The sequence below is a fragment of the Hirundo rustica genome, chromosome 4 (assembly GCF_015227805.2).
Source record: "Hirundo rustica isolate bHirRus1 chromosome 4, bHirRus1.pri.v3, whole genome shotgun sequence".
Taxonomy (NCBI): Eukaryota; Metazoa; Chordata; class Aves; order Passeriformes; family Hirundinidae; genus Hirundo; species Hirundo rustica.
Genome location: NC_053453.1, coordinates 15187767 through 15211643, shown reverse-complemented (window position 1 = coordinate 15211643; position 23877 = coordinate 15187767). Strand labels below are relative to the sequence as shown.

The 23877-nt window shown below is 40.6% G+C and overlaps 1 protein-coding gene across 2 annotated transcripts in view; it reads right to left on the bottom strand.

The window, feature by feature from the left end:
- The window catches only part of GRAMD4 (GRAM domain containing 4), a 75407-nt gene that overhangs the window by 34409 nt on the left and 17121 nt on the right, over positions 1-23877 (bottom strand). For both annotated transcript variants that reach the window (XM_040062400.1, XM_040062401.1), the window contains exons 2-3: positions 16570-16780; positions 8847-8967 (exon numbers count right to left, since the gene is read on the bottom strand). In XM_040062400.1, coding sequence (XP_039918334.1) covers positions 8847-8967; positions 16570-16780 — 332 coding nt within the window. The remainder of the gene's footprint in view (positions 1-8846; positions 8968-16569; positions 16781-23877) is intronic.

Here is a 23877-nt window from a genome sequence, read left to right as displayed (position 1 = left end):
CAAAACAACTCATCCATTTCAGTTTCTCTCCTGCATTTTATCCTCTATGAAGTGGGTAATGGAACTGTTGCACCTGAACTCTAAGGATTTGACAACTCTAAGACTTAACATTTCAAAAAGCTTATCTGATACCACATAACTGCTAAAAGACAGCAGCAGCCAGAGTTTTGTTGCATCATCTTACAGCATCAGGCACTACAGCAAATGAAAATTTCAGCCGACTCCTCAGAACACAAGCCTGTAAGAAATGTTCTGATAAAAGGCACTTGAACACCCAATATTTAGTTCTGGTGAGACTAAACAGAATGTGAGTAGTGTTTAGAAAAGAAGGATGATACATCAGGCTAGAAAGGCATGGCAGAATGTTGGACTTCTAATGCAAAACTGCTTGTGCAGTAAAGCGGATGTTTCCCTTAATCCCAGGATTGGAGGTAGATTAGGGAGCCTCCTTGTAGCTGTTTATGTAATACCATTTCTCCCTAGACCTACAGGTATGTTGCAAAATCCCCCTATGGGACAAAGTGACCAAAAATTTCTTTCAGAGCAGTGCTAGAGACCAGCAGTCACTGTTTCTAGCTACCTGAATTCAATTTAGTTAAATCTAAGGAAACTGAGTCAGAAACTAGAAATGGCAAAAAGCATGTGTGCAACCCTGTCATATTTACATGGGGAAACACCAGTACTTGACAGGACAAAAATAACCCTTCAACATCTATGTTAATCATGGTAAATCTCCTTACAACCCTTTGAACATTATTGGAGTTCAAGTATGTTATTTAGTTGTTACTAGACACACTAAATCCCAACCACACACTTTCAATCTGGACCTGACCAGTTTTGTGCTGACAGAGCCAGACAATGGGAACTGTCTCCAGGGCAGGCAGTTTCCACCCTCACCAGACTCCCAATTCCTACGGAAAGCTAGTATGTTAACTTTGTCCCAAGTAAAATAGCTATATGACACTACTAACAAAATGTCAGGAGTCTGAAAACAGATCTATTTTTATCCTCAAAGAGAATGAAGAGCTTTTAGTCCTCACCTTAAAAACCAGCAGCAAATGGCAGTGCTGTGAAATACATGGAACGGCTCCATCACTTATGATAAAGCAAAGACAAAGAAAGAACATTGTCTGACCAAGGAGCGCTGATGGAGGGAGAACCCGCAATGGAATTCCCTAACCTGTTTTTTTCCTGCTTACAGTTACTCTGCAATTTACATACTCCTCTGAAGACATGTTCATAATTCATAACTATAACTAGATACAGCTTAATTGTGCATTATTTGTTACCGGTTCTTCTTCTAATCCATGATTCTCCTTCTCCAGGTCATGTGTTTTTTGCATCAGTGATGTGAGAACCATGGAGATTGCCAAAGAACTTATCATAAATTTACCCAAAAGATTTCAGATAAAACATTAATTTTTGATCCCACACATTGTGAGATATTCTACTTCTTTGCATGCCAGATGCTTGGCAAAGTGCTTATTTAAGCCATCACTCTAGCAGCTCCATTTTATTAACTGTCCTTTCTTCTTTAAGCCACCTCTTAAGGTCATGTCATCTTTCATATTTGGACTTCCACACTTCACTTGGGAATCCCAAAGCTCACTGCTGAGGATTGCTCTTTGGATTTTATGAAGCAAAAACCTAAAAATGTCCTTTGTCAAAATGTATACTAGCATTCTTCTTCTCCATAGCTCTTCAAGAGCTGGACAAAAACTGGTCTGGTAGAATTTTTTTTTTTTTTTCCTTTTGCGCTTGTGAACATCTTGATTTGTCAATTTAATGGCTTTCTCTTGTGGTCAGGCCTCTTGCTTGTTTGCATGAATCTTTCATACAGAAAACATAACAAAAAAGATCTCCTAATAGGAATACTGGTGTCATAAAAAGCCAAAAGGCAGACAGAATCATTAAAGATTAAGTAACTTTATTGAGTGCATATCCTCTCTGCCCTGTTTTATATAGGCATTCTGGTAGAGTAAAGTGAAACAGATAAATACAACCCTCACATTTTCAGCATTACCTTTCTCCAGCTAAGTCTGCACACATCAAAACAAAGAAGCAACCTGTCATATTCAGAACCAGTCATGCCAATTTCCCTTTAAAAACCTTAACACAGGTTTGGCAGTTAAACAATCGCTTTTTGCTGTGTTTTGTTTCCATCATTCCTTTGTCTTCTCTTTGCTCTTCCAAAGACAGAGCTCCTACCCCAGTACTTAGACTAAGCAGAGCTTTAGAGGACCAGTTTTTGAGCCTCTTTGCATACGCCTACAGGGTGGGGAGCAGCGTGGGCTCCTACTCTGCTGATAGGAAATAAGCCAACTCCAATCCAGAGAGAGTGGAGGAAAGGCTGAGTCTGAACCATTATCCTCTCTGTCAGTTAATATTCACTGGTACTATTCTCCACACCTGAACAGCAAGAGTTTCATACAGTGTTCTCTCTCATATGATGAGGAAGACTGATTTACAAAACACATCATATCTGACAAAGTCTTCCTCCTCCGTGCAAACTGCTCCAGCTTCCTCTCTCACCATTCCTGTTATGTCCTACTTGGAGTGGGTGGGGTTAGAAAGAGCTAAGATGGCATTGCTAAGATTTGTACAAAATAGTTATGCTAACTACCAATTAGTAACTACATTTACATTTAGTGCTTTCAGTGGAGCTTCATCATGTTGTAACAGACACAGACCTGGATCATTTCCCCTTCATTAGGGAAGGATTTTAAATTACACTTCCTGAAAATATAGCTTAGTGAGACAGACTCCCTTCTCAAAACATCAAGTGGAAAGTTTTGTATTGGTAGATACACTTAAAAGGTCAGCTTAAAAGTCACAAAAAATACTGCTGTTCTATGAATTTTCAGAAATTTTAGAGAATAAAAATGCCAGAAGTGTTGCAAAAAACCACCTAAAATAAACAGAGCTGCAAAAATGTTGTCATTATAGCAGGAATGGTTTTCACTCTGGTTTTGGCAGAAGTGAAACAGCCTATAAATGTTGAAATAATGTCTGGCTTAGGAATAGCAGCAGGCTCTTCCAAGGCTTTTGTATTACTAAGCTGAGCAGGAAAATGCAGGCTCCACATAGGGCTCCCAAAATCTCTGTCCCAGTTACACAAAAGGGAGAGGACCAACAGTGCTGACCATTGCCCTGCCTGGCTTTTCACACCCTCTCTGCAATTCATAAAGCCAAGCTGGGCACACAAAAAAAAAGGCAGAAACAAGCACAGCCCACGTGCATAACACAGTGTGTAGGTGGTATCTGTTCAAGGCTCTGGAGGAGCTCAAACAATACATCCCTCTGAGCACTGCGCTGCATTTTGGTTCATCAGTCTCATGAAAAGGCAGTGTGACAGTACAAGTCACACACAGGTAATACAAGTCTTCCAGACTGGGCATCTTAACGTACACCATCATCACCTACATCATCAAGCACGTGCTTTGTCCAATGACAAGGGCAGATTGCACAAGCCAGGCTCAGACCAAGGATCAGCCCAGGACTCAGGCCTGCTGCTGGACTGGGATGGAGTCACATCCTTTCCTACCCCCCTGGTCTCAGGAACCTCGTGCTTTTGGAAGTCAAGTTGAGAGCGAGCAAAAGCCCAATTCACCTCCTCCACCAGTCAGAGCAGAGTCCTTGAACATGAGAAATGGAAATCTGAATGCTCATGAGTCTGTATTGAGGCCTCTTGACCCCCAAACAAATGCTCTACACCGCTCATGACTGCCCTTTCCAACAGTGTTTCCAGGAAAATAAAACCAGAGTTTTGGAGGGTTTTTTGGTGTTTGTTTTTTTTTTTTTTTCTTTTTTTCCCCCCAGAAAAGCTGTAAATGAACTCAACATAACAGTATATAAGCATCTTTTGAGTATAAGAAAAACCCTTCCTACACCTCTTAAGAAACTTCCTGTAGTTTTTGAGAAGCCTCCCAGTCAGAAGTCAGACCTAGAAAAATTTTGAAATTTGTTATTAAACAAATGAGAGCGGCTCTGGTGAAGAGACAGCTCTATAGCAAAGCCTGGACTGACATATTTTTACTGTGTCATCTCTGGGTACCCAAGATAAACATTCAAAACTTCCCACCAGTCACCACAGGCAAACAGTCTTCATCAGAGGAACTCTATATCTCAAAAGAGACACATAGATCGCCCAGGGATACATTTTTAGCAGTAGGGAGTCCAGGATTTTAAATTGAAAGAAAGGAAGTTTAGGGGAAGGAGTAAAGGATGTGAGAAACCCAGGGTAAGCTCCACTGCCACAGCGCCCTCAGCAGTCACCAGCATCAGCACACTTTATTTCAGAGCCCACAGTGCAGCACTGGTAGCCCTTGGCCAAGGGTTGACCATGTAGCAAGGAACGGCTACTATGGCCCACAGCTGGTATTTGGGTATCTCAGAAAAACACAGCAGCTGCTTACTGTCCTGCCAGGGTCTTCATCTGCTAAGTAAATCAGCCCAAATCAGCTCCAGATTCTGCTTCAAGATTTCTGAACCTAAGGTTCAGATTACAGGCTGCTAGGTCAGTAAGAAAACGGCAAAACCAATGCAGTGAATCTATTCTTCTGCTCCTCTCTAGCTCTGCTACTGCAGCTGGCGTGAGCCTCTCATCAGGAGAAATTAAACCAAAGGTTTTCTGACACAGGTGGTAATCAGACTCTGGTGCAGCTTCACAGTCTATTTGTTGCATATAATTACTGGGATTGTTTGAGGAGGTATTAGCACTTCTGTACAGAACTGGACTTTTCAGCATAGGTCTTTCGCTGGTCAGCACATGCTTGGCCTCTGAGGTTTAACACTTTTTAACATGCCAGTTCTGCCTGAGAATCATGTATGGTTTTCTAGAGCTCTACTTTCATAAGGTCAGTATTCTGCTAGGCTGTTCTTAAAAAGAATCATCAGGTCATTTATATCAGAAAGTGGGAGCCAGAGAAAATACTGTGAAGTTAGTCACATAAATGGTTCAAAAAGGCACGAGGATGAACAGTGTGCCAGAGCAGAAATTTCAATGGAAAAGCAGCATAATCCCAACTTCTTTTGTCATGTAGAATAAACATCATGACTGAAAACACTAATTTGGTAAGACCTTAAAGACTCCTGCCACAGACTGCTGGAGTGGAATGCAAAAACCCCTGTGGGAGAGGATTATACTTCCTTCTAGTACTCCTCATCCTCATGTGAGGTTCCTTTGATTTACCAGTTCATGACTACCCTCTCCTCTAAGAGTCACCAGGTTTCTTAACTCTCGGCTGGTGCTACCAACTCCTCTTTCCTGAGCTGATGAATTCCGCATTGCAAAAGGCTTGAACACCTTTGAACTGGGATTAGCTAATATTTCATGCAAACCACAGGATGCATGTGTGCTTACAAAGCACCTTGTGGCACCAGGACAGGAGCGCTGATATCTCCAAAACTGCCCCCTATAAGCAGGCACAGGAAGTAACACGAAGCAAGGTGTTTACCTCAAACAAAAAAGGTGCAAAAGCAGAAGGATTGTTTTGTTGGTTGTTTTGTCTTTCAAATGCAAGAGCAGCAAGCATAATTTTTTGTTAAGATACAACTAGGTTTTGAAATGGAAACACTAAAACCACTAGAAATCACAGCGTATCAATCTAACTGCCCTGGGTAAGTAGTTGCCTTCCCAAACTGAGACCTCAACTTGGCCAAGGCAGTATTATCTTGTATTAAAAACTAAGTTATAACAGGAAGTCCTTTAGAAATAAATGATTCTGATTGTCCCAGGTCCAAGACAAGGCTCTTTCCAACCACATGCAGTGGAAACTCCAGCAGACTAAGCCCTTTGCACTTTTCATTCAGCTGGTGTTCCATGACATTTTCTGAAGGAACCCACACCAATACCACAAACCCAGCAGGCATATTTTCAGCATTCCTGTAGTAAGGCTCAGAATGAGCCATCAGATCAAAGAGATTAACACTATCCCCACACAGACAGGAAAAGCAACTTTAGCCCCTTTGGCTGGGAGCATCAGATGATCCTTCCCCCTTGCTTAAGACATTATCCAAGATCCCTTTCTCCGTGTGCCTCATCCTCCCATCAGTCTGCAGCTCAAATCCCTTGCATTTCCAGACAAGTTTTATTTGCATTTACAGCTCTGCACACACTGCACAAGCAATTCCTCTCCATCTTCATATCTCTGGCTTAGATTACCTCTTTGCTAAAGAAGACAGGCATCTCAAATGAAAATATTTCCTCCTTAGAGACAACAGCTCGTCTCCATACCTACTCGCTCTGGATTTCCCCTGCAGTTTGTAGAGACTACAGTCAGGTTTGGAATGTGTTTCACTCTATGCACTACACAGCCAAACACTGCTTGTTCCTACTAACAGCTGAATGGAGCTAAGCAAAAAACTTTAGCCAAGCACCTCAGATTACAGACCCACGCTGACTTGCAGCTGTGTAATGTATGTGTACATTACAAATGACGTACAGCTGAGAGGAAAGCTCTCCTCCTCAAACATCCTGGCTAATGACACCAATACAAACAGAAGTATAGAAGAGGCCAAAAAAAAGTCAGAATCAAGATAACAAGTAGAACCACGGCACATTAAAAAGCAAATGCATGAAACTTTAGATATTTCCCTCACTAATTAACAATTACTTTGATTTTTGCATGCCCAGCTGGCGGAAATGGAGTATGTGGACGTGGCAAACAGATTATGCAAAACCACAATCGTAGCAAGGTGTCCTTAAGGAATCGCATAGTTAAAAATAGTATGGAAATACTGCAGAGCAACTAGCCTTCCTAAAAAACACCTACTGCAGTAACAGAATTTTAAAAAAAATAATGACCAGGCTTTCTTCCAAGGGCAAGTTGAAGCGAACAAACTGCACATTTCAAGCATGTTTTTCTGCACACCATTAGTTCACTTTTGGGAAGAAAACAATAATGAAGCATTTCTAGTATTAAAAAAATCCCAAAATAACTCAAATGAGAAGGAAAAAGGAAAATAAGAACTCAGAAGCCATATGCAAAAGCTGAACTCCTACTTCACTACAACTGACAAACATGGTGATATATTTCATCCCAAAATTTTGAATGGAAAGTGGCCAAATAAGGGATAAGCTTTATCTCAACTATTTCTCAACCAGATTATGACTCTTACTCTTGTTTTTATGTAGAGAGTTACAATCAATTTCTCAGGAGAACTCTGTAATTTCAGCTACAGCGAACATCATGCTTTGGTGAAGAGGCGAGGGCTGGAAACACCCCTGGCTGACTTAAGACACCCAGCTGAACCACCCCACCAGTCTGAACCCCCAAATATCTGCTCCAAGTTTATACAAAAGGGTGAATTTCCTTATCCTTCACCCTGGAGTTTGCTACAAAGCTCTGCTCAAAGGAAAAATGATTCAGCTACAAGTAACAGTTGATCAGAATTTCAAATTACAGCACGAACCTGAAGACTGCCAATATTCACAAAGCTGTGTGCCCCATTTACTGTAAGAACATACTAAGAAGGAGAATGAATTCACCAGCCATGGAAGTGCCTGGGAGCCCTATCATGTTTTTACATCAAAAAGCACATCCCACTTCAAATCAAAAATCAGTTCTGCTAAGTCCTACTGTTTCTGTTGCACATTAGATTGCATTGAGAAATCACGTGTCTCATCTAGTTTAAAAAACAATTTTATAAACAGGAGCTTAAGCAATGCCTCTTTGGGCATGGAAAGAGTACATGGTAACTCTGTACTGAACAGTTAAATAAAAAACAGGTATATAACTGAAACTAACAAGGCAAGTCAAACAGATCTTTCAGTTTGTACTTGACATTCCAACCATGATATCTCTTCCAGGTATTGGTGGAAGTTGACAGCAGCTTATTATAAATTCCTGCCCAGTCTCCTTTATCAGGCCTCCCTCTTATACACATCAAGGGGGGGGGGAAAACATATCAAAGAAATATTGCCAAGTGAAAAACAAGTCACAGAAAATTAATGACAAATCCTTGAGAACATGCTGAAGAACATGCTGAAGATAAAAACCTATGTCTTGTCATTGGATTATAGTTTAGAAATTGAACAGAATCTATAGTCTTGTTATTTCTACCCCTTAGAAAATATCTGACAAGCTTTGAAAACATAAAAACAATGCTCATACTCTGAAGTTCAAAACTAAAATATTAAAATGGCCATTCTGGGAAGCAACTGAGCAAGAATTCTCATTGGTTTATTACAGAGATCTCTACTTCTATCAAGTTATTTTGGTTTCCATTTTTCTGGTTTTAACTATGCTCTTAAAAATCAGCAGTTCAGACCTGCTGAGATAAAATCCCCAAAACCTTGCAGCTGCCTCTAGCCATGAATGACAACTTTTTCTCACTATACATACATACATATAAGCTTAAACCCAAACAACTAACACTTGAAACCTACTCTTCTCTGTATTTCTTACAACACTTACCAGTAACACATATAATGTTAAGAGACATGTGTTTTAAGATGTTTTAGTTGTTGAAAGAGCTGCCACGAAAATGAACTGGTCTCCCCTTCATAAATCTCTTCTTAGCAATTATTATTAGAAAGAAAAACACCTATTGTAGGCACATTGAAGTTGACTTAGTTCTAATACAACCTGCAGACGTCAACATCAAGACTTCAACTAAGCAGCTTTTGTCACATAGTGAGTATGCTGTGAGGAATGCAATGAGGAAAGAAATACCCAAGTGACCCAGAAACCCTGGGAATACTTTCAAGTTCTTAGGGAAGCATAAACGCACGTACTACCTGCACATCAGTGCACCTCAAAATTCTGACACCAACTTCTACAGTTAGAGAAACATTATTTCAGAAGGCATAAATCATTCCTCTCTACAGAGCACTTTATACTTACGTAAGAAGTGTTTTTCCAGTAAGGCTATTTCCAGGTGACCTTTGATCTCATTCAGTCTGTCAGACTCTGTTCTGTTAAAATCCTGGACTCCTGAAGCCATGATGATGGTCCCTGGACCAGCCTATAAGAAAGCCAGAACATACTGAAAGTTTAGAAGGATTTTTTTTTTTTTTTTTTTTTTTTTTTCATTTAAATACATCAACTGATTTCTGGGGCAGTAAAGAGACAATCATGTGAGAAACATGCAAGTATCAATAATTCTACATGCCTCTTTCAGCATCAGATTACCAAAATAAGTCAATGAAAGCTAATCAAATGTGAGTTTACAGAACACACTTACGCAAACCTTGAGAAACTACAGAAAATAAGTATTTCCCACCACTCATGTACAGTCCTCACCAGTATGAAAAATCTGTCAATGAGAATTACAGGAGCTTTTCTAGTAGCTTACACTCAAAACCAAAGTGATAGATTAGAGAAGCCTACATCTCAGAAATTATCTCAGGACAAAAAGGAATTTATTTACCTAGTCTGACTATTCCCCACACCTTGTCTGAACTCTAAAAACATACAGGAACTGTATTCCTTTCAAACACCAGCTTGTATACAATTAACCATGACAGCTTAAATTACACACATATATAAATTCAAGTAATCTATAGGAGACATTAAATTAAGACATTTTCTATGTTTTAGGAAAGATCCGCAGAAAGCTTACTGATAGCAAAGTACTTTCACAGTTGGGACTGATTTGCACTTTTAAGATAAAACAGTGTGGAAATACCTATTAAACATCCATTTTCTTGTTTGAACTGAACAGATGCTGAGTTTAAGCCTCAGAATTTGCCTATACAGGCACATTAGCACTCTGTAGGCAGTTACTGCCCAGTATTTACCTAGCACCAACTCCCCACCTGGGTTTGCTGAATACAGTGCCAAGCAGAGATGCTATTTCCAGTCCCCTAAGCAGCACCCACCCACACAGCACGCTGTCAATGCTGCTGGCCCTGATGAGGAGCAGAAGCTGTTAGCTCAGCAGCAGCCTTGGGCTACTTCCCATTTTGGAGCCAGCACGAATCACGCCACAGCGTGAGGGGCAGACCCCAGGGCAGTTCACACGGGAGTTGCAGCACAGCATCCTCACCATGCCCCACCTCTCCCCATCACTCCTGCCTTTGGCCAGGGAGATGCACTGAGAGATGCCATCTGCAACTGCTCCAGCCACTGCAGAAGATTATCAGAGACTGTTCTCAGGTGAGCGCAGGATGCAAATTAACCTCAGTGTTGATCTCTTATCCAGAGAGCTGGGTTGTATTTATTTATGCTACAAGATTTAGTGCTATCACTTGCCAGACACTTGGAGAGCCTAAAGGAGGATGGTGTGGCTGAAGCCAAAAAGCAGCACCCTTACACTTCACTCCGTGGGCAGGCACAAGGGAAGTGTTACTAAAATACAGACGGCTGCCCAGGTGTTAATGCACGGCTTTCTGTATTGTACAACCACATCTAGCACAGAGGGACAATCTCTGCCCCCAGCATGCAGGAGTGCAGGGAGCGGTCTGAAGAAACAGTGCCACTGATTAAGCATTTTATTGATAAAGAAATAAAACCACATACAGGACTAAGAGCAAGGTGCTTTACTCAAAAGGAATGTGCCTGGACTCTGGGCATCAGCCCTGTGCTTAAACAGCAGCTGGTTCCCACCTCAGGTGAGGGAGGACAGGAAAAATAAATGGGCTAGCAAGTACCTAAGCATACAAGTTTTCATCCTCATTGAAGATACTCAAGATATTTTACCCAAAGATGTGCTACATTTCAGAAATCCATCTAGAGAATCAGCTCTGCTTTTGTTTCTCAGACATATTGAGTCAATAATTAAAGTCTGGGGCTTAACTACGCCTCTAAGAAAGAAAAGAGCAAGAGGTGCATAGCACTGGGGAGAGTGATACCAGTTAACATGACTCATTCTTAGAATTTCCAAATATGTTTATCTGCTAAAGCACTGGATTCAAGCCGCCTGACACTCACTGAGGGGTTAAAAATCAGAGGGTACACACCTTTAAACTAGCTACAACAGGTTACAATGAACTCCTAACTTAGGTGGAAAAGGAGAAAAAAAAATCCCATGCGTTAAAACATAAGGCTGCTTCCTAGAATACTAGGAGCAAGATCACGTAATTAACATGTAATAATAAAACAATTTATTAGGATACACAGTGACACAAGTTTGGTGGTGCACCCAATTTCCAAAATTAGCATCACCACAAAATTTTATGACTACCATTTAAAAACATTCAGAAAAACTGAGGACACCCAGGACAGTGGTGGGAGAAACATTTAAACACACGTCTCCATCACAGACTGTTTCTCCCCACACCAACACATCTAAGAAAACAAGAAATAAGGTCTCTACATTTGCTGAAGGTCAACTGCCTGCCTCTGCCCTCTGTCTGAAGCTAGCATATCTGGCTCAATTCACAAGTTAACAAAATCCTTGTATTAATTTCAGTTTTATCTGGGTAAAGGTTTCTCCTCTCTGCTGCCTCTGTAGGACAGCACTGGGATTCAGGCTGCATTAACTACACTGCACTGTACAGATGTGCTTTCTAGTTTCTGAGTCTCAGTAAAAGCCTTGAAGGCTTCCACAGATTTCTGCTTTTCCTTCTGCCTCTCTAGCTTTGACAGTATTTGACACAGGAGCCCTCTTAAAATGTTGGCAATCATTATTACTTAGCCAAGACCAAGAGCAAGGCCTGGCAGTGCCTAGGAAGATAGAGAAATGCCCCAGGTGAATGTAGAGACAGAGGGGTTAAATGAACGTTTCTGATGATGACAGACTGCCTAACCACTAGCAAAACCCATCAGCCAAAGTTCAGTGTTGCTTGTCCAAGCCACATCCAGCTCCAGATCTAAACCCCACAGAAGCATTTTTCAAGCCATCTGCAGTTCAGGCTTTTCGTAACAGCACGTCCCAGCCTGAGACTTCTCTGCCCTCCCTCCCCAAAACCCCTTCATCCTGCAAGCCCTGGGATTTTGTTCTGTGTGCTGCCACTGCCACTGTACAGCCACAGAAAGGATCCAAGTCACTTCTCAACTAAGAGATGTGGATCTGTGCTCTCCATCTGCAGCACAGCACATCTTCAGTATCACACAGAAACACAACTGCCCATCTCCATGCTTTTCATTTCCTTCCACAACATCATATATATGTGAATGATTTTTCCCTAGGAATATCTAACAAAATGGCGGTCTGATTTCCAAGCTTGTCATTAACTTGGAAAGGAGCAGCTCTCAAACACGAAGAATGGGGAGCAGTGAGGACACAACATGCCAACCCCAGGAGGGTTGCCAGGGGCAAAACTATCCACTCAAGTGACTCCCCAGAGCCCATAAAGTGGGTGGGACACAACACAGGAAAGAGGTAGTTTAAAAGAGAAAATTTTGCATTCATTTGAGGAAAAAAGAGTAGGGGGGAAGTCTTCAGCAATACAGCAAACTACACAGCTTGTCTCGCAAAGTTCTAGCATCCTGAGTTTTCCACCTGACACTTCATGTGCATTATCTTACTTCAAATTATTAAAGGGTCCCCCATGACCCTTTAATGCTGCAATTACCTGCTGTAAGAAAAGGCAAAACTCAACAACAATGCTTAAGAATGAAAGCATCTGCACGAACAGTTAATCCTTAGTAGCTATTCTTGGAAGCATAACCATACTGGCATGCTCCTAAAACATAGCTATATTCTACATAAATTTTAAAAAAGCTAGTGCTAGCCAGGTTAAGAGACTTTAACTTCTTCACTGTAATGTTTGCATCATGCTTTATATCTCTCAATCACTGTAAATGAGATTACCAATAGAGCAGCATTTAAGGTTTTAATTGACATGTGTCAGGAAAAACCAAGCTGTACTGCAAAAGCAATTAAAGTAATGTTTTCTGCACCACAATAATTCAAATTTAATCCTTGCATACTGGCAGGGCACTTGCATAAGTAGATTAGGCTGCTTTTAGCACAATATGCCAGATACAAGAGAGCTTTACTAGTAATTCTCACTGTCAGGTTAGTGCCAGCTTCTATAGTCTAAACAGTTTGTTCTTTCTCCACTCTGAAGGGGATGTGATCTCTCTGCACCACGTTCATTCATATACCTGCATGTAGAACTGGATCTTGTCTCCCCTTCTGTACAATAGGAAGGGTAGTGCTGAATAAAGGGGACTTTAATTACTAAGCAACATTACCGCAATTTCTAATGTCGCAACAAATCAAATGCTAATTGAATTGGAATGGACCATATTACTCCTTGTACTGTTTAGCAATTGTGGTGTTTTTACAAAACAATGCAGAAAAAGCAGTGCTGCATGCACTGTCTAATGTCCTTGCCTTAAAACAAACAATCAAACAAACAAACAGCCTATGGTAAAGGGAGAGAAAGAAGGAAGAAATATAGGAAGCCATTCAGGACATTCAGGAATTGAAAGAGATATTTAGCAGAGAGATAGATTTGTTAACCAGCACTGCTGTCTTGGCAATGATCTGGACAGTGTCCAAACACCCACAGGGACCTAAGAAAGTATCTCCTATTTAAGGCAAATCTGGTAGCTGGGGCACTTAAATGAGAGGGGGAAACCCACACAAGCAAGCAGCCAGCCTGTAAGCTGAATTCAAACTAGTTCAAATTAAGAAACCTTTTGAACAAAAACTCTCAGAAACTACTGAGAATTCAAAGGAAAATATAAATCCTTCCATCTCCAGAGTCCTCCGACCAGGAGCTAGCTGTGTGCTTTACCTGAACACAAGTTAGGGTGTTAATTACTGAACTACACAGGTAAAGCTCAGTTTAAAGAGCACTAAATTTCCTCATCTGGCCATCCTTTCTGTTTTTTTACATGTACGACTTCAGTAAGGCATGTGGAGTGTTGGGACTAAGCGCCACTGCGCAATCTGTGGCCTGGGACTGAGCATTCACTTCATTTGCTGAAAGCGCAACAGAGGATGACGCTCTTCTGGCAGATGGTCAAGGCTCTGCAATCACAAGCTTTTATGACAAGGCTTTTTACTCTGCAACCTCCATTTGTATCAAGTTTTTGCACACGCTTGTCAAGTTCAGATACATAGCTAAAGAAGAGACACATTTTTAGGTGCACTGTAAGCCCATGAAGCACAGAAGGGTCCTTCACTCATATGACTGCACTGCACTGCACTGCTCTAATAGACAGAGATCTTTCCTTAATGCCTGCATAATGATTAATACACCAGACAGGGGCAGGGGGAGGGAAGTAGAGAGGGGCAGAGATGAAGTCCTTGTCTAGGGAATGGCTGAGAGTGAAGATGCAGATAAGGAGACTAGGACTCTAATTTTGCATGCCTGTATTACGTTCCAAGCCACCAATCTTGCTCTTTCAAGACCATGAGTTCTGTACCCAGATTTTAATAGAAACAATGAAGGAACAGAAGTGGAAGCACAGTACAGCTCACATCTATCTGAAAAGACATGTAGCCTAACTTCCATTTACACAGAAGACTTGCATTGGTTTTTGTGTGCTTTCAACAGTTTCCCAAAGGTATGGAACGAGAAGAAATCAGTAAGACTTGGTCTTCCCATGGTCAGGGTAATACAAGCGTAATATACTAACTTGCTTACAGAGCCTATAAAAGAAAAACACCCTGTAAAGCAAATTGTTATGAGTTTTAGACATTGAATTAAAACCAATTCAGGCACAACTCAACTATATAATCTCAATACAAAAGAAAAATAATTCAGAATTGCACTGTTCACACAACTTCAAACACCCCTATTTTAATATTGATTTAAATACATAAGCAGTATTTTCTTTACTCTTGGCACCTCTGCAGCACATGGGATTATTTCTTCTCCCTTCATTTTACGGATAGGCAGCAGCGCTTAGCGTGCAGATGCCTGTGAGGACCAACTATTAATTCCTCAAAATTCCCATCCAGAATTTATCCCTCATATGACAGACCTTTTTCCTCATACCAATTTGCTTATTTTGCTCATGCCTGTAACAAAGCTGCTGCTCTTAGGCTGTTCCAGCATCACACTGGGTTTGGAGTTCCCAAACATCAGGAGTGGGGCAAAACAAGTTTGATGCCATTTCTCCTCTCCTCTCCCTCCTTCTCCCTGAATTTAAAGAACTGCCCTCAACTGTATCCCAAGGACTTAGACCATACCAGCCTAGTGCAGTATGTAATCAGCCAGAAAGCGAAGTGTTTCTCCAAGTTCCCTTCTCGGCACACAGAACTCAACATTTTGAGAAAACAGAGACCATTGCCGCAGATGTGTAGGTGTTCAGGCTTTTTAACTATTCAAAACTACAAGTTCACCTTGCTGTGCCCTCAGCTACCCTCCACAGCACCCAGGAGCTACTATTCCCCTGAAGAATTACAGAAAATAGTACCTGGAGTTTACGGCAGATCTTTCTGTAGCCTATAGCTCTGCCATCCAGATACTTCAGATAAAACACAAAAGGCATCTAATATATACCCACACAAAACATGAACCTTAAGTTTAATGAAACTAAGGCAGTACTTACCTATAAAAAACTCAAAAAACACCACACTGGAAGGGCAGCAGCAGAGATCAATTCCAGTATACAAAATACTTACATCTTAACAAATGACAGATGTCTTCAATAGAGTAAGAGCAAAGGAATAGCATTTAACAGACTTCCTTGTCTGAGAAGCTTGAGTATTTACATATAACAGACTTTTTGTGACCAAAACATGCTCTGTCATTACCAGCTGTTTGTTCCATGATCATAGGAAAAACATACTGGCAAAAAAACTCTCTATAAGCAGGACTCTATCTGGTCCCATGAAAGCCCACTTAAATTTTAAAAAGCTAATAGCTACAGTACTGGACACAAGCTGCCAACCCCAAAGGAGAAGCATAAGCATATTTAAAATCTTTTTTGTTTATAGCTTGCTGTGAGTAAGCCCCACACTCCTAGAAATGAGCCTTCAGACAACAGTCTGATCACATTTTGGGGATAAAAACTGCACAGTAAGTTTTCAAGGATTATATAAATTCTGAATTCCAAGTCCCTTCTTCAATACAATTATATAGATAAATCTAAATTAATACCGTAGCACTCCAAGGTCATGGATCCACATCCAATTTTAACAGCTAAAGAAGGATTTTATTTTATTTTTTAACGAATATTTAACTTTTCCTGAAGCAGTGTCTTTGAAAAAAGTAGGTCTGCTTTAATGCTTCTGCTTACAAGCACCAAAACGTTTTAGTACTGTCTTCACAGGTTTAAACCAGCTCTAATTGCATGGAAGCACTACTGATTACAGCACTGCAATGCAGAAGGAGATGCTGTGACCCTCTAACACTAATGAAGCAACCAGAAGCCTTATCCTTAAAGTCCTGAACATTTGAGCAGATCTGAGGTCCTCAGACTGAAAAGTTGCCTTTTCTTTTTCACATGTTCATTAGTAACTCAACAAAACAGAGAGCATTCAGAAACACATCCAAAGTTAACAAACCCACCAACTCACAGTATCTAAAATTAGAACTCTAATATTGAGAAATGAATTGATCTTTCCACAAAATATAGGCCTATTACTAGAAAGTTACTGCCTAGCCCACAAATCTTCAAGTGTTACAACCGTAATATATGGATAAAGAACAGGTAATTTCTGTTATTTTTCTGGCTGAAAACTATAAACCATAATATGATACCTGAATTGAGTACTTACAGGGTCTCTCAACTCTTCATTGTCTCGAGCTGACGTCCGAGGTATCTTCACTGGGATTTCATCTCCACATTCAGTGTCTGAAGCATTTGGAGACTCTGCTAAATCAAGGAACTCATCTCTCTTGTGACCTCTGAACCTTATTTTGTCCAACTTCTTTAGCATGTTCAGCACTGCACTTTTCTGCTTTACCTTAACATGACGGTTGGAGTCTCTGCAAGATCAAAAAATCAAGAGTATTTTAGAAAGCTTGCAATAAATCTAAATACACACATTCTTATCACTAACTACTCCCAACCATCTTTCAAGTGCTTTCCTGACACTGGAGGAAAAACAAGCTTGGCTTTTTAACAGGCATTTTTTCCACAGTGTAACAGACGCATGGTTTGGTTGGCAGTAGTTGATCATTTACCTTCTTCCCAGACTATCATGGCTTCTCTCTCCTGGCAGTTTTAAAAGCAAGTCATAATAGGAAGAAAGTAACAACCTGCACTCCAAAGAAAGATTAAGAAGTCAGTCCCTAACAGGTTACTTGAAACAAAAAAAAGTTTAGCTGGTAAGTAAATATTCTTCAACTTGTGATGCTTCTAATCAAAGACAGGAAAATCCATCAAGCTTCACAACCAACTTTTAAATTCCCAGACAAACTAGAGCAAAAGAGTAAGGATGCTATCATATCTCGCTATGACCTCAGGCTAACAAACAGAAAGTACCAAGGGTTTACTGAAAAAAGCCAAAGACAGATCCATGCAGAAGGTTTCACCAGAAGTTAGACAGCTGAAACAGACCATAGATCATATTCAAACACAGTGCCAAAATGCTTAAAATTACCACAACTGACAATCTTGTACACCCCCAAAATAACCCTGAAACCTAGGAGAAGCATTTTGCTTTTTAAAAGACAACAGAAGAAAGCTTAATTCATGTGTGTAAACTCATTGTAATGGCAGCTTTTCAAGACACTGCACTGTATAATTTCTGATTTAAATCAAACTGGTCCCATTCAATGAATCACACTCTGTACCTAAGGTCTCAAGCTCCATCTTAAAGAAAAAAAAAAAAAAAAAAAAAAAAAAAAAAAAAAAAAAAAAAAAAAAAAAGGCGCCAAACCCGACAGTTAGTTCCTTGATCTTGTCACTCCAGCAAGCTTCCTGCTCTGTCAGTTTATAACAAAACAGCCACAATTATATCAGCACACAGAAATTCATCTGGAGGACGATGCCATGCTCTAGCAAATGGATTTTCAAAAACTTATTTTGAGGCGCTTGGTCCTGGCACTATCCTTTTGTCCTCTGTGGTCAGTACTACCATCCTCTTCATCAGAAGTCATACTTAGCTTCATGGCACATCATCCTGGACACTGGTATGAAAGTGCAAAGGTAAATTCAGACACAAAAGAAAGAGCAAAATAGGAAAACCTTTTGCTACCACAGGCTCTGCACCTAAGGCAATTCTCACCTCCTAGGACAAACCGCTTTTCAACAGAGCTCTCCAACTTTCCCTAAGGATTCTCCACTTACCCTAACACTTCAGCAGTGACTATTCACACCAAATTCAAAGCAGATCATTCCCTTCCAAGAGGTCTTAATCTGCACCTCCTCCAAGGTTTTATTAGCATCTTTCAATTAAACACATAAGTTTTAAACTAATATAAACCCCTCACAGTACAGCTGGCAAAAAAACCCCAAAAAATTCTTCCTTTATCAGAGATGCTTCAAGTTGCAACCCTGAATTTAATCTATCACTTAAAGAGAAACACTTGTGGTAACTCACACCAAAGTTATTTTCTAAGAAAAGCTTTTCTTTGAAGTTCTTTTACTTGACAGAGCTATGCTTAAAATAGAAACACTTCTTGCTCGTTCATTGACTATTTGATGAAGAAACTTGTCAGCTATCACATCCAGAATTATCTCTAGGCCCTACTATTAATAGCTACTAGGGAACAACTGGTCTAAGGGAAGTTTAAACCTCTCATAAGCACCAGCACAATGGTATCGCACTGTCCCCCATCACAATGATCTCCATCTACGTTCAACCAGATTTACATACCATGTAAGAGACCTCCAGCAAAGCAGCTGTAAACCAAATCCTGTGTGTTCATCATCCACACTGTCGCTGCCAATGACACAGCAAGGCATGGCAATAATAAAGCACGGTAGAGTGTCATTCCTTTTCTGGAGGGGTTGGCAGCCATCAGCCCATAACGATGGAGGACAAGCATGCACGCCATGCCTCCTCTATCCCTCTCAGATATGGAGCAGTTACTGCAGATGAGCATTGTCGTCCTGGACAGAAACAAGAGTCCTCAGCTTTCTCCTGTTAAAACCACATTTATCCCCTGCACCTCAAAGGCCAGGGCTAGATCTGGACATCTTTTATAGCCTGGTATATCCAGCACTTGCACAGATGGTTCAAGATCCGAATTCAGCTTTCTTTCGCCTTAGCATAAATTCACATACACTTATCATACGTAAGAAATGAGAAGCATCAAAACCCTCCTGAGACAAAGCAATCTCCAACCCTTACCATCAAGCTTTGAATGAAAACTGAAAAAGCCACAAGAACAGTGAAAAGGCCCACTGGCATAACTGCCAGGGATGGGCACCATTTCAGGAAACTAAACTCCATTCTCATCCTAGGATGGTTCGTGCATTTCAGCCTTAGTTCACAGAATAACCTGGTCAACAGATTACCCATGAGCACATTTACAGTACTTTTTTACTCACAAAACTGTTGATCTATCCCTATATATGTTACCACCTATCCTTTTAAAAATGCAAACCTTTCTTTAAATCACTCCACTGAATGAAGTCAGCATAACTTCTGATTTGACAGATGTGTTATGAGGTTTAATATTTTTTAAGGATTATTCAGTAGGTTAACCATTAAAAGAGGACATAGTAAAGAACCACACTCCATGGCATTTCTAAAATACTTGAAGTACAAGAAGCTGGCTTATAAAAATATCTTCTCAGTTAAAATTAAAAAATTATAAGATCATTTTGTCTAAAAATTGTTTCGCATGTACCAGGTTCCCAAATTACTTACAGTTACATTACATTAACCTAAGCAGAAACGTAAGCTTGCCAACAAGCTCCTATGAAAACTCATTATCTGGCCTCCAGCCAAATGCTGGATCTAAGACAGGCTTTTTATGTCAGCAGCCCGTTCCTGCAACCGGCAACTTTTTTTATGATGACATTTCAGCATTTTCACTAGGAAAAAAATTCTTGGAGATTCTGTATTCCAACTGACTTGAATCAAATTTAGATAAACTTAAGGAAGCTTTGGTAAAAATGAAAGACCAGAATCCGATCTAAAATTAGATTTATTGTAAAATGCAGTAACTAAATAACTAAATATCAAAACGTTTGCTTCACCATCATAGCTATTCATCCCTCACCTTCTCCTGACTACCTATCCTGGATGCATCCCTACCCAAACACCCATTCTGAGCTCAGCTGGTTCAGCTGTGACCTTCAGGCTGTTTCCAGTAACTCCCCTTACCCACTACATCAAAACCACCGTGTGACTCTGCACATGAGGAGCTCAGCGTGCAAAGGCAGACCCACAGCTCACTCTGCTTTCAAACTAACCATTAACAAAACTACAACACTCCAATAAAAATACAAGTATTTTAATTCCATGCATTTTAAACACTGCCGTTTCCCAACACTGTCACACATGTGACAATAATGAAGTGAAAAAGGTCTATTTTTTCCATGCTTAAAAAATCTCCGAGCTAAAATAATCTTTAAAGATTTTCTTTTTAATTGCCATTAATATCTACCAGCTAATGCAAATCACTCAAGCCTGAAGCCTTATTCCTTTTACAGCGGGCCAGGGAAGAGATGCCTTTATTTTGACTTAATATGTAAACCACTTAAACAACTGTCAAACCTTTATTTTAAATTAATATATCAAGACTCAACAACTAAAACCAACATATACTCACATTCCAAACTTATACTAACAACAGAAAAATCAAGTTTTCCTAAACTTTCACGTAAAAATCATAAGGAGATCTCCAAGAATTTTTTCAGCCTATATTTATAGAGAGGTCTCAGTAAGCAGACAGTCAGCTTACAGGGAATATTGACAGCCACCCCTGCCATCTGGAGGGACTTGTTTATGAGACGTGTTCCTACAGACAACCCTCCCACCCACCACTGCTACCCCATTTCTACTCCTGCATGAACATGGAAGAGTTTGGGATGCAGAGGGAACTCAGGGAAGAGCAGTACCCAGTTACTGCAGCTGTCTGAAAGTTGCCTTAACTCACCCCAGAGTCTCCTACAAGTAGTTTACAGGTTTTGGATTTCTGTTGCTGCATTTAGTTTCCACACTGTACAGTCTGTGGCCTGGCAGACCATTGCTGGCAGGGATTGAACAACTAAATCTTCATGTGCACTTTTCAGAGAAAGGGCTCTGCTTCCCAACAGAGAGTTCAGTCAGTTTTCTTTAGCTGTTAACAAAACACAAACCTGCTACACAAAGTCAAATAGCATTGCCTCAGCATGTGTTAGTCTGGAGCCTGAGGGAAAACAAAGAAACCACTTAAAACACCATGGATGAATTTCATCCCAGGTCAAAAAGGCCCTACAAGACTATGATACAGTACAGTAACCTTCAAAGCACCCATGTTCTTTTGCTAGAACAACAGCTTTTCAGAAAGCTGAAGATGACCTGCAAATCTAGCACACCCCTAGTTCTAATCTTTACATTCCATCTCCTTCATATTCTCCTTTCATTCTCAAAATAAATTTCTGCAGAAGTCCAACACAAGAGCCCTGGTATTCAAGAAAAGCCAGGCTGTGTGTGGATGAACAAATACAGACATCGTTGTCAACAGCAGTTTTCCTGGTGTTGGCATTTTGATCTTATCGTGAAGAAGGGATGTGCAAACTGAGGGAGTGGAAAGTATCAGGATTGTATTTGGTATTCATTACCTCTACACTGAAATGTTCCTGAATAATATCCTAAGAGTCGACAGGAGAGCAGTAACACGAGACAAACTCAATCCATCCACATACACTGAAAATTAAGTTTGGTGTATTCTTTTCTAGACATTTCTAACTAAAACTGGAAAAAACAGCAGGTCTATCTAGGCCTAATACAGATTCAGAGTCCTCTGTACAATGTTCTGTACAAAAAGTTCCCTCTTGATACATGATTTTTTCCCCCAATATCTCATTTTAATGAATGGAATCTCATTTCAAGTCATTTTCTGAACAATTTTTACTTATTAATATTTAAGAAACTACCCAAAGAAGGATCAACTAGAGAGCTCCTAGTCTGCTCAGCTTTTCACAGAATCACGGAATTGGTCAGGGTGCAAGGGACCACAGTGGGTCATCTGGTCCAACCTCCCTATCAAGCAGGGTCATCCTAGAGCACAGGATAAAAGAAGAGAATACTTTTCTTCCCCCTGTGCACAGTCTTCTCCCAAACTACTCTCCAGAAGGCTCGCATCTGTGAAGAAAGCCAAACTTTACCCACAACACCTCTTTTTGAACAACGGGGAGTGGTTTTGTAAAGGTGAACTTGGCACCTTTCAAGAAACCTTTACATTAAGCTCGACTTAACAAAGACATTTAGCACATAGAAGGGGCTCAACTCACACTCAAGCAGCCCTTTCATCAACAGCCCCAACATGAGATTGAGCTCATCCAGGACAACACAACATTTTAGGTTCTCAGTACAGAATGATGTCATCACTTGTTATTGGAAACCAAAACTGCAATACTGTGGGCCAAACAGTCAGCTGGATTGGCCAAGAACGGCGTACAAATGCTCTCTGAAAATTACAAGCATTGCACAAGTGCCCTCAATTTCTGACATCAACAAACATGCAAACAAATCTTCAAACTGAGCTCTCTCCACACTCATCTCAACAGATTCATCCTAAAATAATATTCACTGCCTCAGAGTCACAGTCTGGTCAAGTCTTCCTCCAATTACATCACCTTTGGCTTCAGGGTCATAACATACCCAGAACAAACTCCTTGCTGTTTTTGAGTAACATCAACTAAAAGCTCCTTTCAGGGTTCTTAAAACTCTAGGAACGGACTAGACTATACAGGGCTAGACTTGGGGGATGGACTCTGGTGGGTTGTTTTTTTCATGATAGATTAAGTTACCAGGCTGCCTTTGAAAAAAAACATGCTTAGTAATTTAGGATTATTTTGCATTTAAGTTTAAAGGGAGACGAACAAAAAAAATCCCACCAGAATGACTTCCTCTGAATTACAGACTCCCAGCAGTAACAGAGTTTGGAAACCAACAGGAAGTTGTGCTTTGGTGTTGCAGACTTAAACAGATGCAGCTACTAATTAAGCACCAACTCAAACAATTTAAATTGTCTACTGACTGGAAAGAGAAGGGGAGGAAGAAAAAAAGTGGAAAGCTGTGTAACATGTTCTACAGTTCAATATGGGGACTGGAGACGGAAGTTCAACATACAGACCTCTGGTGAAGTTGTCACAGCAACCATAATGCAGCTTCATGAATATGTATTATGCTAAAATTTATCTTTTTTTCCCCAAAAGAGAGTAATGTGTCATTCAGCTCATATTAAGCTCCCTGGAAGACAAATCAGGACTGCACAGTAAAAGCGACTTGCCTTTAAAACCTTCAGCTTGGCTGCTGCAAACAAAAGGGTTGGGTGAAGAGAGAAGACACAGAACATGGTGGCTTGAGGCTGTAGGGCTCTCTTCTGTACCTTCCTCAGACAGTACTTCACATATATTTAAAAAAAAAGTAAAGGCAGACATTCCCAAAATGAGCTGCTCAGCTCCTGCAGAATTGCAGACCTTAATCCCTCAAGCACCTGGGGACCAGCCCTTCAGTCAGCCAGAAGCAGCAGCACCAGCGACCCTCCACAGAAGGATTGAGAAGGTGGAGCTGCTGCTCAGTGTCCAAGACAGCTGAAACTGGGGGCCTTGTCTTGACCATCACTGGAAAATTGTGGGTGGAGTGGTTCACAAAACCAAACCAAACAAAACACAAAAACAAAACAAACAAACAAAAAACACACCCCCCCCCAAAAAAAAAAAAAAAAACAAAACAAAAAAAAAAAAACCACCACGAAAACCAAAAAACCACCACCACAACCCACATGCACCTATCCAGATCACACCCCACTGTGTCAAGGAACGAAAGCCAGTAATTGTTTCCGCCGAGTGTCTGTGGGAGTTGTGCTTTTTGTGCTTTGCCCTTAACTTCCCATTCACCCTAACACCTCTTCTGCTAACATAGAGCCACCATACATACTTCTGTCTGTCATCCTGAAACCTCTGTTTCTCATTGTGA